General features: G+C 41.5%; 2 protein-coding genes across 4 annotated transcripts in view; one reads left to right on the forward strand and one right to left on the reverse strand.

The window, feature by feature from the left end:
• SLC49A4 (solute carrier family 49 member 4) overlaps positions 1-16,218 on the forward strand; it is a 199,767-nt gene that overhangs the window by 177,880 nt on the left and 5,669 nt on the right. The window lies entirely within an intron of this gene.
• The window catches only part of SEMA5B (semaphorin 5B), a 190,338-nt gene continuing 182,391 nt past the window's right edge, over positions 8,272-16,218 (reverse strand). For all 3 annotated transcript variants that reach the window (XM_051985411.1, XM_051985409.1, XM_051985410.1), the window contains 8 exons: positions 15,394-15,541; positions 14,543-14,768; positions 14,060-14,278; positions 12,863-13,033; positions 12,364-12,513; positions 11,908-11,952; positions 11,123-11,334; positions 8,272-9,431 (listed from right to left, as the gene is read on the reverse strand). In XM_051985411.1, coding sequence (XP_051841371.1) covers positions 9,273-9,431; positions 11,123-11,334; positions 11,908-11,952; positions 12,364-12,513; positions 12,863-13,033; positions 14,060-14,278; positions 14,543-14,768; positions 15,394-15,541 — 1,330 coding nt within the window. In that variant the 3' untranslated portion in view covers positions 8,272-9,272. The remainder of the gene's footprint in view (positions 9,432-11,122; positions 11,335-11,907; positions 11,953-12,363; positions 12,514-12,862; positions 13,034-14,059; positions 14,279-14,542; positions 14,769-15,393; positions 15,542-16,218) is intronic.

Consider the following 16,218-nt stretch of genomic DNA (forward strand, 5'->3'; position numbering starts at 1 on the left):
AAGGTTGGAAGGATAATGTTGGACCAAATTATACAGGATTTTCCAAAAAACCCTAGTGTAATTTTAAGCTATTAGAGCTAAAACCTGACTAAGACTTTTGTAGTACCTTTTATAGAATATAATGCCAGACTAAGAAGTTTGGACTTGATTCAATAAATTAATGTCTTTAAACAAAAGTAACATGAGAGCAATATTTTAGCATGATTGATCTGGCACTGGTGTACATGATAAATTACAAAGGGAAAGACATCAGAGGCAAAGAAAATAACTAAAATGTATATTCTTTGACCCAGAGATCCCACTGCTAGACATATAATCCAAGGAGGTCAAAGACAAAAAGGAATATCTATTATACAACAAAACATTCATAATAGGCTTTTTATTATGGTAGTAGAGAATTGCCCCCCCCAAATAGCTATCCATTGTTTGAATATCTATATGAATTATGGTATATGAATGCAATGGAACATTACTATAAGAAATTATAGATATGGGGGCAGCTAGGTGGAGCAGTAGATAGAACACCAGCCTTGAAGTCAGGAGGACTTGAGTTCAAATTTGGCCTCAGACACTTAACATTTCCTAATGTGACCCTGGGCAAGTCACTTAACCCCAATTGCCTCAGCAAAAACAAAAATAAAATGAAAAAAAAATAAAAAAGAGAAAAGACTTACATTTGCAAAAATATTTTTAAAAAAGAAAGAAATTATAGATATGAATGGAAGTTCTACTAAAGAACTTTCCATGGAGCTGGGAATGTACTCTGGATCCTTCCTAAAGAATATATTAATCAGCATCTCTGGATTGATCTCTGGCTCCCTCACCCTTGAGGGTAGAGGGATGGTGTTGGGAAATTCTTGAAAGAAGACAAACTACTCCCCCAGTAGACTGCCAGAGCTGCAAAAAAGAGTCTGCCGCCCTTTGTTTTGGAAAAATTGCTTAGGAACTATACCATCTCCTTCTTGAACTTTGTGTGTAGAGGATGGGAGAGAGAAAAGAAATTTCTCCTTAACAATGAAAATGGTGGGCTTCAGGGTGGACCTCCAAAATATTGAAATTCCAAACTTGTGTCACTGGGGGTCTCAAAAGAATATACAGGCTTATACCAACTCCAAATCAAGAGGCAAAGTTTGTATTATTATAATGCTATTGACAGCAGTCTAAATTCCAAAAGGAAAAAAAAAGGAGGGTGATATAATTTGGGAGAGGCAAATGATATGATTTTATGAGACTGAAGTACCAAATGTGAGGGTTCAGTCATGTGAAGAATTCACAATGGCCATTCTCTTTGGCAAAAGGAAGGTTTATTTAGGAGAAGAGGTTACAGACAAAATGAAGAGGTACAATAAGCCCCAGTAATGATAAATATAAAATAGAGTTGGGAGAGCATATAGTTAGCAAGGAAAGGGGGTTTTAACAATTAATGATGGAAAGGACAAATTCCCTAGTGGAACTTACAATTAACCAGGAGAAAGGGAACTCCCTCCCCTGCAATGAGGTTGGAGGATGTTCTTATCTGGCAGCTGAATATATATAGGAACTTATCATGTCTCATGATATCTTTCTCCTTGTAGCTAACTCTTTTAGGGTGCTAAGTTCCTATATAGATTGAGCCTGCCTCTTGATTTGGAGTCTGGAATCCCAATATTTTGGAGGCCCATCATTTTCATTTCATCCCAAGAGGGATCAGCAAAGATGACATGAACCATGGATAGATTTATAGGGGAAATTTAACCTCAGACATTTGACATAACTTGGATTTCTAACTGGACATAGCACCAAGATGGGGCTATAGGATTAAACTGATCCCCATCATTGCCTCAAGGAGCAATTCCATCAATATTTTAGAATTTCTCTACTAACTCTACCTAGTTACCTCATCAAAGGAACAAATAGGTATTTTTGTAGGAAAGTAAGAGAAAACCAGGTGCTTCATGTCACTGAGCTTAGAGATGGAGTTGGGGAGTACTTAAGTTAGGCATCTCACAATTGCTACTCATTAGCTCCAGGATGTCAGTGATATGCTCATTTTATGACTTTGAGGTAGAGTTGGGGTAGTGGTTAGGTTCTTATCCCATCATAATTATAATAATATAATTATTTACATAATCCCATTATAATAGTTTACATGAAACGTAAACTAAGACAAGATAGCAACAACCAGCATTCTTTTGGAATTAGCATCCTGGCCATGACTTGTAAAATAAGAGGAGATAATCTAAAGGCAGAGATATAGCATTCCCAAGTTAAAGCCTGCACCAAATGCATCCCAAGGGGTACATTACTAAGGTAAAATATTTTGGGGTATGGACTGCATTATTTTCCAGGCCAGGTCGACCGGTGGTTATTACCACATCAAGAACATTTGGGGCTTTTTAGGCAGATTCAAAACTAGATCTGCCTTGTCTTTTCCTGAATCATTGTTGCATGAAGAATATAAAGAAATATGGGGATACTTGTAAGAACTGATTCAGAGGAAGTAAATAGAACCAGGAAAACAACATATATAATGACAACAATATAAACTGTGTGGTTTATATTACCCCCTCCTTTCAATTAATCAGAGACTCATCTTAGGAGAGACAAAAAAAGAAATTTATTGCCTTCTCATGAGAAAGGACACACATGGTGTCAGCAAAGGAGTGCAAAGGAAAGCAGTTCTCAGCAAGTTTATATAGATCTAAAGCAGAGTCCCCACTCATTCCCTGCGTATTCCTCACATTGCCTGAATTTCAGTGCTTACTTAGGAACTTTCCCAATCTTAAGAAAGTGTGAAACAGAGATGTTTGCTCAACATGGAAGGGGAGGGGTGGGCCAAAGAGGAAGCAGGTCTTGCAAGGACTTGCAACTTGGCTCTTCCCTTATTTTGAGTCACAAGGATGTGAATGTATTGAGGGGGTTTCAAGAGTGGAAAGCTAGGGGCAAAAACCAAAAGATTCTTCTCAATCTCAGCCCACCACCCCCACTTAAAAATATTTTTAAAGAGAAAAAAGAGACTGGAGAAAAGGAGAGCACATAGGAAGCTATTTCAGTCCTACAAAGTGTGGGATGAGGGGAACTTGGATTAGAATAATGATCATAAAATGGAAATGGAAGATCTGAATCCAAGAGGCATTTTGACAAAAAGCAGTGATAAGATGGCTCCTTGATGACTGACATGATATGAATAAGTCAATGGAAAGAGGGAAGAGTGAAAGATAATTTCAGTGTTCTAGCTAGCTTGATTGAGAGAACACTGAATTAGTGGTCTGGATGTCAGAAATGGAGTGGTTAACAAAAGAAGATGGTTCTTTGGTAGAACTAGAAGAGTTTGATTTGGAACTGAATTAAGAGTGAAGTGAAATATCTAGGGGAAGTTGTGCCCTGAGCAGCTGCATAGATAGAGCTGGACCTCAGAGAATTGAGTCGTTATCATACATTTTGAAATCACTGAGAAATTGTATGAGCTCTCCTAGGGAATGAAAGCAGTGAGTGAAGAGCAGAAAAGTGGAGGTGGAATCTGAGGAGGCAATACATATCAGGTGCATAGTGGGGGATGGGAGAGAAATAATTACTATCATTAATTAATTTGTATGAGTGATACCAAAGAAAAACAACCTTAATGAGAAAATTAGTCATAAGTTTAAGAAGTTTTGAAGAAACTGTCAGATTTGATTGATCTATTCGTTTGTTTTAATGAAGGACTTTTTTCTTTCTTTTTCATATTTATTCATTCATTTGCTTGTTAGTCGAAACAAGGTCCAATTCTCTGAAAAGAGGAACTGGAGGGAAAGATTTAGAAATGAAGATGATGAAAAAAACAAAGAATAACAAAACCTTTACTTTTAAAAATAAAAAATCAAACAAAGTCACTAACCTTTCCTTTGTCCCCAAAATATCTCAACTAGATTTATGTCATTAAAAAAGAAGACAAGGAAAAAGACTCATATGTACGAAGATATATACAAGACATTTATAGTAGCTCTTTTTGTGGTGGCAAAGAAATGAAACCCAACATGGGGGGGGGCACCAACTGGGGAAAAACTAGATAAAGGATCATATGCTATTGTAAGTAACAAAATGGACAATCTTAGAAAAACCTGGGGAGACATGAACTGATCAGAGTTAAGTGAATAAGACTAGAAAAACAATTTATACAACCTTGAGTTGTTCAGTTGTTTTCAGTAGCGTCCAATTCTTTGTAACCCCATTTTGGCATGTTCTTGGCAGAGATAGTGATTTGCCATTTCCTTCTCTAGTCCATTTTACAGATGAGGGAAACCGAAGCAAATAAGTTTAAATAATATGCTTAGGGTCACACAGCTACTAAGTGTCTGAGACCAGATTTAAACTCAGGAAGACGAGTCTTGCTGATTGCAAATCCAGCCTCTGTGCACTATGGCACCACCTAGCTTGTAAAGACAAGCAATTTTGAAACATTTAAGAATTGAGACTATTGTAAGGACCAACTATAATTCTAAAGGATTGATGATGAAGCAAGAGATCTACTTCTTGACAAGAGAAGAGATGGATTCAAGATGCAAAATGAAACATGTTTTTAGATATGGACAACTTGGAAATTTATTTATTTTGTTTGACTATGAATATTTGTCACAGGGTTTTATTTTGATTTTTTTTTCCTATTCAATTAGGAGTGTAGCGAGAAGATAAATGCTTGTTAATTAATAAGTTAAAAACAGCAACAGCAACAAAGGAGCAACCAAGGAAATTCAGGGTACACAAGGGCAGCCTAACACCTGGATTTGAGGGGAAGCTGATATGAAGTAGCCAGCCCCACTTTCTGCCCCTTTCTCTTATTCCTTTGGTGACAGTTGAATAGTGATGAGGATAGGAAGATTTGAAAGGCAAGGCACACAGCACATGTGGCTAAATCACAATGGCATTCTCTTTGCCAAAAGATACTTTTATTCACAAAGATGATTTTGCAAAGACTTTTATAGCTCAGGGAGAGAAGGGGGAAGTAAATTCAGGATCTTGAGATTGACAAGGATGTGTACTGAAATTTTAGAATTCTTTTAAAGATGCTAACAAGGCAGTCTGGGAGAACTAGCTTCCTTTTTATATGCAATTTTAGTTGATAGAGTTCACATTATAATTGCCTTAACTATGGTAATAAGATAGTCTGGGAATGCTGATCCTTTTGTGTATTGTATGGTTGATAATCGTTTGATGAATTCCTTTTAGTATTTCTGGATAAAGGAAGAGAATAAGCTGGTTTCAGAGTTCACACCAGTAGGGCAGGGCTAGTATTTGAAATTTACAGAGTTTCATTGTTGTAGCTCTATCTCATAGAAAGATCACAAGATTTGGAATTTGAGATCCCAAAATCAAAATCTCTGTTCTCATTTTACTACCTGGATGATCTTGGACTCAACTAATCTGGGGTAAGGTGGACTCAGTTTCCTTATGCATGAAATGGGGAGGTTGGGTTATATGTTCTCTAAAGCTGGTCCCTCTGAGGTCTAATTTTCCGATCCTACGAGCCACTATTCCGAGATGTTCCTGAGATCCATTAGGACTATTCCTTTCAATCCATTGCAACTCTGATTCACTTGCATACCTCCAGTAATTGGTACTAAAAGTAACTTGATTCTCTTCTCCTTGCCTACAAAACAAAAAAAAAAGCTCCAACCCCAGTCATACTTTATAGTTGTCTTGATTATAGTTTAAGAACTGGGAAGGGAAAAGAAGAAAAAGAAGGAACTGTAAAGAATAAGGAGAATTTGAAGGGATTGCATTTATGTCATGCAATCTATGTGACATAAATTGTAGGTCTCTAACTGAGATAAAAGATTTGCCTGTTTTCTTTCTGTTCTTATGATCAGAAATGTAACTTTGTAAAAATAGTTAAATAACATTAACCAGTAAAACAAATTATTCATTTTTTCATCTTCATAAAAAACCAGTGAAGGAGATTTCCAGAGGAGTGGGGGAGATTTGTGCTGGACCAATTAAGTGATTTGGCAGAGATCAGGAACCTGAAGATGGAGGCAATATCATGAACAGTAGTAACTGGTTACCTTGGAGAGAACAGCTTCAATGGTGGGGGATAGAGTGGTAAAGAAAATGCAAATCTCAACTATTAATTTAGCATCAATCATAGAACCAATGACATTGGTGAATCTTTAGGGTCTTCTCCAAGCTCTTCCTTGTTTGCCTGTGGAAGGGCTATAAGGAAACCCAGTGATATACCACTGACTTATGGGTTCTCTCTTCCTTATTAGACTACTTTCTGATTCACAGGACAGATTTTAAAAAGAGATTGCCAATGTAGTGGAATATTATTTTTCTGTAAGAAATGATGAGCAGATTGGCTTCAGAAAAGCCTGGAAAGACCTACATGAGTTGATGTTAAGTGAAGTTGTATACAGCAACAAGAAGATTATGTATTGATCAAGTGTGATGGACTTGGCTCTTTTCAATAATGTCATGATTCAAGGCAAATTCAATAGATCTTGGATGAAAAATACCAATCACATCCAGAGAGAGAACTGTGGGGACTGAATATGGATTGAAGAATATCTATTTTCACCTGTTTGTTTCTTTCTCATGGTTTTTTTTCCCCTTTTGGTTGATTTTTCTTGTATGATATGACAAATACGGAAATGTGTTTAAAAGGATTGCACATATTCCTTATCAGATTACTTGCTGTCTTGGGGAGATGGAAGGTAAGGGAAGGAGGGAGGGAGAAAAATTTAGAACAAAAGTTTTACAAAAATGAATATTGAAAACTCTCTTTACATGTATTTAGAAAAATAAAATACTATTGAAAAAAAAAGGAAGTTGACTTCTTAGAATGGACCAATCATTTCTTTCTGAGGGAAAGACCTACAAGGCTCAAGAGACAAGTCTTACACTGTGAACCAGGGATGTGCTGGTGCCAGCCTGTATAGAACTGATTGTTAAATTTCCATTGTGAGCTTTTACAACCCATTAGTTGGTAAATGCTACAAATCAGGCCAGCCTGTATAGAACTGATTGTTAAATTTCCATTGTGAGTTTTTACAACCCATTAGTTAGTAAATGCTACAAATCAGGGCTTGATTCATTGTTTTGTTGTTTTTGGACTTAAAAAATGATAGAGAAAATGTAAATATTGCATATTAAATTTCAATGTAGGGACAGCTAGGTGGTATAGTAGATAGAGCAGAGGTCCTGGTATCAGAAAGACCAGAATTCAAATCCAGCCTCTGACATGTACTAGCTGTATAATCCTGAGCAAGTCACTTCACCCAGATTGCCTCCAAAAAAGAATTATATGTGATTGTGCCCTTTTTAAATGGTAGGTTGTTAAACAGTTATCAGCTCACCTCTACCATCATGTAAAAACACACTTTTGCCTTCTCAGAATCTCTTCTGGAATTCCCAGAATCCTCAGGAAGCTCCATCATTGCTTATTTTATTATATGTATATTATTTATTATATGTATATATATATGTGTATATATATATATATATATATATATATATATATATATATATCTCCACTGTTCCATGTATTCCCAGTTGATCTTCTCCTCAGCCAGAGTCCTTTACTAAGACTGTTGCAGGTCAGCAGAAGGAAAAAAACTGGTTTTTAAGTCAAAGAATTGGATTCTATTAAGGGGTGTATGCCCACTGTCTAGCTGTCTGACCTATTTTTTCATCTGTACAGATGTAATCACTTTTAATGTAATCACTAACAACAACTGACATCTACAATATGTGAAGTGCTTTGCATACTCGAGCTTAATTGGATCTCACACCGGCCATGGCTTCTTCGTGACTGGCTCTAGGCTCAATGCTCTACCCACGGAGCCACCTCGCTGCCCTAATTCTCTCTCTACAAGCCATGAAAACTAGCTTTGCTCCTGTTCCTCACACATGATCCATTTTCTATCGCCATGACTTTGCACAGGCTACCCTTCATGCTTGGAATATATTTCCTCCTCTTTTCCATAGGGTGTCTTGATATCCTTCGAGACTGTACTCGAGTCACTTCTCTTTTCTCTCTAAGCTGCTAAGTTGTCTCCAACCCGTTTTGTATGTGTCCAATCTATAATTTTATATGTTTTTTGTATCCCTGAGGCTGGCATACAGCAGGTGTTTAATAAATGTTTGATTGATTAATGGACCATCAGAAACTGAGCTCCAGTTGCTCAGAGACCTGTGTGTATTGTGTCATATCGGAAAATGAATGTGCAATGCAAATGTGCATTGGAAAATTAAATATGAATATCCTATCCATTCCCTGCTCCATACACACACAAATGACACACAAAGAAAATGATATTTATAGGCTGGATATAATATTTAATTAACAAAGCTACAGCTTGTCACTGTCATTGCTGTAGCAGGTTCATCGTGTGTATTTTGAAAGGATGTAGAATAGGCTGAGATGCCCAGACTCTGCCTGACACTCTGATGAGCAGCAAGTGGAAGATGTTGCCCCCAGAGGGGCCGTCAGCATCTTGTCTGGTTGAGGCTGGAACCCTTCCTCTCTTCTTCTAAGTCACCCCATCTTCCCACACTTGGAGAAGCAAGACCATAGCCTATGCTGGACCTGGGCATCAGGCTCTCTCCCAGAAGGTGGAAATTCAGGAAAACTGCTGATCTGCTGAGGTGAGTGTCCACAGGCAGAAGCTGATAGCTGACCCCATAATAGAGTCTCAGCCTTGGCTTATGGTCTCCTGTGGCCCAGCTCTAGGCTGAGAAACCTAATTTGGGGGGGGCCATGGGATACATATATATATTTATATATTTTTTTCATTTCTTTTCCAAAGTAGAACTAGCTGTGGCTGGGAGGGGGGTTGTTTCCTGATGTAGAGAAATATGGATAGGATACAACCCCTTCATTTCAGTACTGACCAGAGGAAGAGCCATTTCAGCTAAAATCAAAATATCCCATCTCTTCCCATTCTCAACTCCCCAAATTCCTCACATCCTTAGTGGGTCCATTGTCCAGCATGTAGCTGAATGATAGTGAGTAGGTAAGGAGGGAAAAGGGAACAGCTGCAAAACCTCTGGGCTAAGCTGGGAGGTCACACAGCCCCAGGCCAGCCAAAATGCTGACCCTCTCCCTCCATGGTCACCTCTAACCAGAGAACTCTAGTTTTAGAAGCCTTCCCCTCCCCACTGAGGGAGTGTTCTAGTCCCAGGGCTCATCAGGCAGGACCCCATGGCGGGGGAGTGCTGGTGGCCAAGAAGAAAACCAACAAATTGCACCATCCAACCCTTTAGGGACCCAGGATGGCGAGGCGCCTGAAGGCCCATCCCCCGGAGGGGCGGTATCATCAGCTATTGGCGAAGCATCGTTGTCCTGGAGAGGCCTCTGGTCGGAAGCTGTGTTTGCCCAGGGAGCTGGGGTAGTAGGTCGTTGTGTACACATTGGTCTGCTGCAGTGGGTAGAAGTTGGCCCTGTCATCAGGGATTAAGTTGTTTTTGTTCAGTGTCTGTAGGAGAAGGAAAGAGAGACGGCGATCAGCTGAGAACAGGCGACAAAGGAACGAGATGAGAATTAGGGGTGCAGAGGACAAGGAGGCTGGGTCCTGGGGAGCTAGGGAGGTTGAGACAGCAGACCTGGGGAGGTGAGGCTGGAGGACAGGAGTTGAGCCCGGGTGAAAGGGAGAAGAGGCAAGACAAAGGGGAATGGGTGCAAAGCAGGAGAAAGAGGGATGAGGAAGCAGGAAGCAGGATAAGGGAAGATGAGGGCCAAGGAGGTGGACTGAGGAAACAGACAGTGTGGGTAAGGGGACTAAACAATCACCAATTTTCAGGGAAACCCATTTTCTGGAGGCAGGCAGGAAGGTAGACAGCACCTCAGCTAGCTATGGCTGAAAGGAGAAGGCATTCCACTTTCTCCATTCCTGATCTGACACCTAGTACACATGCCTCCATAGTCCCCTGGTGGTAAATATATAGAAGCTCCTCCATGTCTCAGGGCAGGCTCTGCTCGGATTTGCCTGAAAGAGGAACCTAAGCCTGGGGATGTGATAGATCTTGTATAACCCTGAGGCACCAAGCCAGTTCTTTAAAGATCAAAACCTCTTGAGTAATCAGTCTTCAGGAACCTAGCCAGTTCACTGAAAATAAACAACTCATGGAGAGCCTCATTGAGGGGGCAGGCTATCCTCATCCCAAGTCCAAATGTCCGGGATAATTTGACCAAGAGCTTTCTTCATTGGCACTGAGCCTTCTTTGTCTAAAGTCATATATAAATCCTTTAGAACAGGGTCTCTTTGAAATCTCGCCCATGGAGAAGACATTCTGCCTGGGATCTTCCCTTGAAAGCTGTGACCCAGAATTCGCCAGCTATTTGACTCAGGAATTGGTGCTTCTCCGAATTGGTAATGTTTTTCTTTCAGTATTATTACTTTTCTTTTTTCTCTTTTGCTATTTTGCTTCTCTTTATGATATTACTACTATGTTATTGTAATTGTACTATTCCACTGTTATTATGATCATTAATCTATCTTATTAATCATTAAACTACCTTATTAAGCTAATATTGGTGACTTATTGCAGGAGTGAATGTGAACCTCATAATCCCTTAATTAGACATCCCCTCAACTGTATAATAGGGATAATAATAGCACCTACCTCCTAAGGCGGTAGTGAGGAATCAGATAGCAATATCTGTAATGCTCTAATAATCTCTGGCATACCTGCTTTGGTTCCTTCCTTCCTAGCTCCATCAATTATACCACAATGTGTGTCTGAAAATTTATGAATGTATGTTAAATCTTTTTTGTAATACCTGTGAGTGTCTGTGATTCTGGGGGAATATAACACTCTTACTACTCTGCCACCAATTCATAGATCATAGATTCAGTGCTGGGACTTCTGTGACTATTTAGTCCAATTTCCTTTTTTTTTTTTAAATTTAATTTTATTTTATTTTTACAGTTGAGGAAACAGATCTAGAATAGGGACCTTTGGACCTTAGAATTCCAAGATTATACAGGTTATCATGGCAGAGCTGAGATTTGAATCCAGGTCTTCTGATTTCCAAACCATCTCTCTTTTCACTCTGCCATGATCCCACTCAAAGGAGACAATTCATCTTGTTAAGCATAAACCAAATCTGGGATCCTCTCCTTTGCTCTTTATTGCCCAACTCAAAGAGTTTTCTTTTTCTTCCCACCTTGAATTCCATGGGTGTGTACTTCTCATTCTTGGGGGTGCCCCCACCGCCAGTCTTGTAGTTCAGGTGGTTGGGAGTGGTGGGGTGGACAAGAGTGGATTCCTGGGTCTGCCGCTGGCAGCGTTGGCAGGACAGGTAAACAGCAAATGTCAGGAGGCCTGAGCCCAAGAAGCAGGAAACACCAGTAGCCACCAAATGGATAAGGCTGAATCCTGCATGGGAGAGGAAAGCAGGGAATATGTAGGGGAAACAATGGAGAAGGAGGTAACTGAGCATCTTCAAATGCTCCTGAAGGGCTTTCAAGGATGGGGAAGAGCAAAGTATAAGAGGCAAGAGGGTGGGGAACAAACTAAATAGGGAAGGGGTGAGCTATAGATGATCAGGGGAAGTTGTGGAGTCTCATTAGAGTGAGGGTGTCTTTGCTAGGGCAAGAGAGTTTAGGGGTTAGGTGAGAAGTGGAACAGAAGGCACTCATGTTAAGAATCTTTTATGAAGAAGCCAAATATAATGGCTGCCTCCAAGTGGGGCTAGGGGTAAACCCTGCATGGCTGGGGGGACACCCATGTCGCTCGTCCCTTTCCACTCCTCCAAGCTCAGAGGACATTCCTCAATCAGCAAAGTCAGGTTTGGCAGGAACACAATACCAAACCTTACTCTACTCACTCCACCAAGTCTCAGATGCTCTGCGCTGGGAGACTCCATATTTGAAGAGTAAAATTTGATATTGGGATGGAGGCAAGATCTAAGTCAAATAGTTCTTACTATAGTATTGTTGAAATAATTACCTGCACAGCTGGTGGCGTCATCAATGCTGGAAGCAGGAAGGATCACTACAAGAACAAAATTGGAGGGGCATTGGGGATGAAGAGTGATGGTCTGTGGGGAATGGCTGGGAGAATCACTGGGAATCATTCTAGGTGTCTACTGAACTATGGGCTTGTGGTCTGAACAGGGGAGCTACCTGGGAAAATCGAACCATTCTGCCGTCTAAAGGAAATGTCCAAAGCATATTTGATGGGGATGCAGGATGCTTGGATTTCTCCCATTTCTTCCTCCCTTATTCTCTTGGATGGGGGGGTTTAGGGAATTTTTTCTCTTGATATGTCCCATTCTCCATTCTGACCCCATACCATAGCCCTTGCAGAGTAAATAATCTCCAAGAGGAAAGATAATCTCAGTATAGAGGGATTTGGCGTCTTGGAAGTGGGGAAGAAGGGTTCTGGATGCTTAGGCATCTGTACCTGGGATCTCACTGTATGGGCAGGTCCGGATCTGGCTGCCATTGCCAAGGCAGGCGGTGGTCCCAGAGTCAAGTTCCTCGCAGTTACGGCTCCGGCTCTGGGTTCCATCCTCACCACACACACTCCACTCAGCCCACAATGACCAGCCACCTGGGGGAAAGGCCTGGGTCACCCTGTTTTTTTAACATTCTGAACTCTAGCCCAGATCTTCCTCTATTCTCTACTTCTCTCCCCGCTTTGTTATTATAAAGTCTTACCTGTATTCTTTTAAAATAATTTTAAAAATTTCCCCATATTCTCAGCACCTAGTAAGCACTTAATATATTTTGAACGAATTAAGAAATGAATTTTAAAAAATGAATGAAAGTTCTAGATAATCAAACTTCTTGTTATGCTATCTGCACAAAATGGTTGAAATGGGGGCTTAGACATGGTCTGATGGTGATGTTGACTTCCCTTTATCATCCCTCCATTTTCCTATTATTCCCATGGTTATTACCTGGGCAGGACTGGGTAGCACAAAGTGCTTCTTCCGTGTGCAACCCAATGCAGATATCTTCACCAGGAGAAGGGGCAGGACTGGTGCATGAACGTGTTCGCTGATAGTGACCTCCCCCACAGGAGGCTGAGCATGAGGACCATGGGGTCCAGCATGACCAAGCGCCTCGTACTGCAAGTTGAGACAGAACAAATGCTGGGGAGAAAGAACTTAGGAATGGAGAAGAATCTATAATACATAGGATTAGTAGCATCATAGATTCAGAAGTGGAATGAATTTTAGAGATCATCTAATTTAACTTCTTTATTTCATAGATGGGGAAACTGAGGTACAGAGAGAATAAATGGATTTGTCTAAAGTTATGTAGGTCCTAAAAGGCAAAATTGGGATTTGTTTAAGATCCTTTGATTCTAATAATTTAATGATTTCCCCACTTTATCAGGCTTCCCTATCTTATTTCATCCATTTCATGATCCCTTTTAGATGACCACTCCTCTCACCCACTTGGACCCAAGAAAAATGGCCCCATGTTTAGAGCTGGGTTAGAAAAATGCTCCAATATACCTAAATAATAAGGTATAAATGGGGGAAATGTCCACTAAGAACCTTGTTGCTTAGGTCACTGAAAAAATTATGACGTTATGTCCTAAGAATGCTTCTTATCATCTCTCACCATCTTCTCCTTTACTTTGGTCTCTGATGAAGAGGCGGCTCTTCTTGCCAAGTTTACTCCCCCACCCCCCTCTCATCCTACTCTTGCTCTTCTTCAATCTTTCCACCAGTATCAGCTGCTTTTTTGCCACTTACAAATATTTCTCTCCTCCACATCTTTGCACAGGCTTGTCCCCCATACCAAGAATGTTTTCCTTTATTACCTGTACCTCTTCTTCCTTCAAGACTCAGCTCAAAAGCCACTTTTTGCAGGAGACTTTCCCGGTTCCTTGAGGTATTTGGCCCTTCTCTAAAATGACCTGGCTTCCAGTATCTACTTGTGTAGATGTATGTGCTTATTTATTTGTCACTTCCACTATTAGTCTATAAGCTCCTTGAGGACAGGGGCAGATTTTGTGTTTTTGTCTTTTCTTTTATCCCCAGCACAGAGTAAGTGCAAGATTGATCCTTGTTCATAAAGAGACTGATTACAGATTATGGGAAAGGGAAGCAAATGGGCATTGTCCAGGAGAGGGAAAGGATTACCTGGGCAGGGCTGGGCATTGCAGTCTTGATATTCAGTGACATCCCCCACGCAGGGCAGGCCCCCATTTCGAGGTTCTGGGTTTGTGCAGGTTCTCTTCCGAGTCCGGAAACCTAATTCACAATCTCGAGAACAGGATGACCAAGGTCCCCAGGATGCCCAGCCCCCACTCACCACATGGGGGGCATTATTTCCACTCCGAAGGAGATCCTCTACTAGGGCTAGGAGGAAAGAGTTCAGGTCACAAAAGGAAGGGGGTCATGTCCAACCAAAGCTCCATATGACCATCATACACTGACCTCCCCTCCCCATGAGAGATCAGGTCAAGAGGCCTATCACAGTGATGGGGCTGACCATCTGTAACTCATTCCCCCCAGGCTTCCCCACCCTGAAGAAACTGTCTACCCCTTTATCCTTGAAGGGAAAGGGGCTTGGGGAGAGTTAGGCAGAAAGTTCTGGTCTAGAGGAGGGAACTGGGGCTGCACCATCAGTGTCGCAGGCGCCAGAGCCATCGGCAGGGCAAGAGCGGGTCTCCGTCCTCTTCCTCCCAAACTGAAGGCCGTGAGGGTCAGGGAGTGGGGCCCGGCACGTGAAGCGGAATCGCTGCTCTTGGCGGGCCCCTCCCTGGGTCACATTCACCGGGAGCCACGGTGTCCATGGGGTGTTCCTTCGTACCTCTGGGCAGCTCTCAGGGTTACAGGTCTTGTACTCCTGCCCGAGGACGAGAAGAAGGGATGCTGTCACATGGGAACCACCACCTCTGAAATCATGGACCAAGAGTGAGGAGCCCCAGGCTCTACTCCTGGCTCTGCTGAAGACTATCCATGTAACATTCCCTTCCTCAGAATTCAGCCTGTGAAATAATGAGACCTTTCACAAAATGACCTGAGATGAATTGATGCAGAGAAAAGGAAGCAAAACCTAGAGAACAATTTCCATAGTGGCCCCAAAATGAGAAGGAAAAATAATGAAAGACTTCAGAAATCTAATTATTCAGCGATGACTTCAGAGTACTGAAGGTGCACTTGGCTACAGATGAGGAATAAGGCATCCACTTTCATGTGGCCAATGTCTGCGTTTTCTCTGCTCAGTGGTACTGATGGTGTTCTATTGCCTTGGAAAGGGGGAAGGATGAAAGGGCTAAGGGTAGATTGGAATATGGGGTGGGAAGGATTCACTTGGAAGTGAAAGTGTTTATGAAAAAAAAAGAGAAGAAAAAAGAGGTGTTTGACTAGTTGATCCATAAGGTCCCTTCCAGTCCCGAGTTTGAGTCTATGATGCTATGTATCCTGAACCTTACTACTTCTCCTTTCCCAGTCCATCTTCCTCCACTTACCACACTACAGCCTGGGCAGGAATTCCCATTTTCACAGGTTCGGTGCCTGGAGTGGACGCCACCCCCACAGTTGCTGCTGCATTTGCTCCAGGAGCCCCAGGTAGCCCAGAAGATGGGCACAGGGCAGGGGCTATTCTCATTGCAGAACCTGCAGAGAGGTTTGGCAGAGGAGTAGAGTACCCAATGAGAGACAACCCATGACACTGGGAGTGACAGGGATAAAAGAAACTACTCCAAGTCAGATAGGAAGCAGGTACTACAGAGCTCTGGGCAGCAATGTGGCACAGGGCAGAGGGGAGGACCTAGAATCAGGGAGACAAGTTCAAATTCAGCTTCAGATACTTCCTGTCTGTGTGACCCTAAATAAATCATATAACCTCTATCTGCCTCAAATTCCTCAATTGCAAAGAGAAGATAATAAATACTACCATCTATCTCCCAGGGATGTTGTAAGGATTAAATCAGATAATATTTATAAAGCACTTAGAACAGTGCCTGGCACAAGACAGGCATTTTAATAAGTCCTTCCTTCTTACCTTCCTTCTACTGTCCCTCTCCCCTCTCTCCTTTCCTCTCTCTCTCCTCTCTCTTCTTTTCTCTCCCTTTTCTCCCTCCTTTTCTTCTCTCCCTTTCTTCATCCCTCCCTACTTTACTCCTATTTCTATCTTCCTTCTTTCCTTCTTTCCTTTCTTCCTTTCTTCCTTCTTCCCTCCCTTCCTCCTTTTCTTCCTTCCTTTCTTCCTTCCTTCCTTCCTCCCTCCCTTCCTTCCTTCCTTCCTCCCTTCCTTCCTTTCTTCCTTCCTTTCTTCCTCCTCCCTCCCTCCT

This window comes from Antechinus flavipes, chromosome 3 (assembly GCF_016432865.1).
Source record: "Antechinus flavipes isolate AdamAnt ecotype Samford, QLD, Australia chromosome 3, AdamAnt_v2, whole genome shotgun sequence".
NCBI lineage: Eukaryota > Metazoa > Chordata > Mammalia > Dasyuromorphia > Dasyuridae > Antechinus > Antechinus flavipes.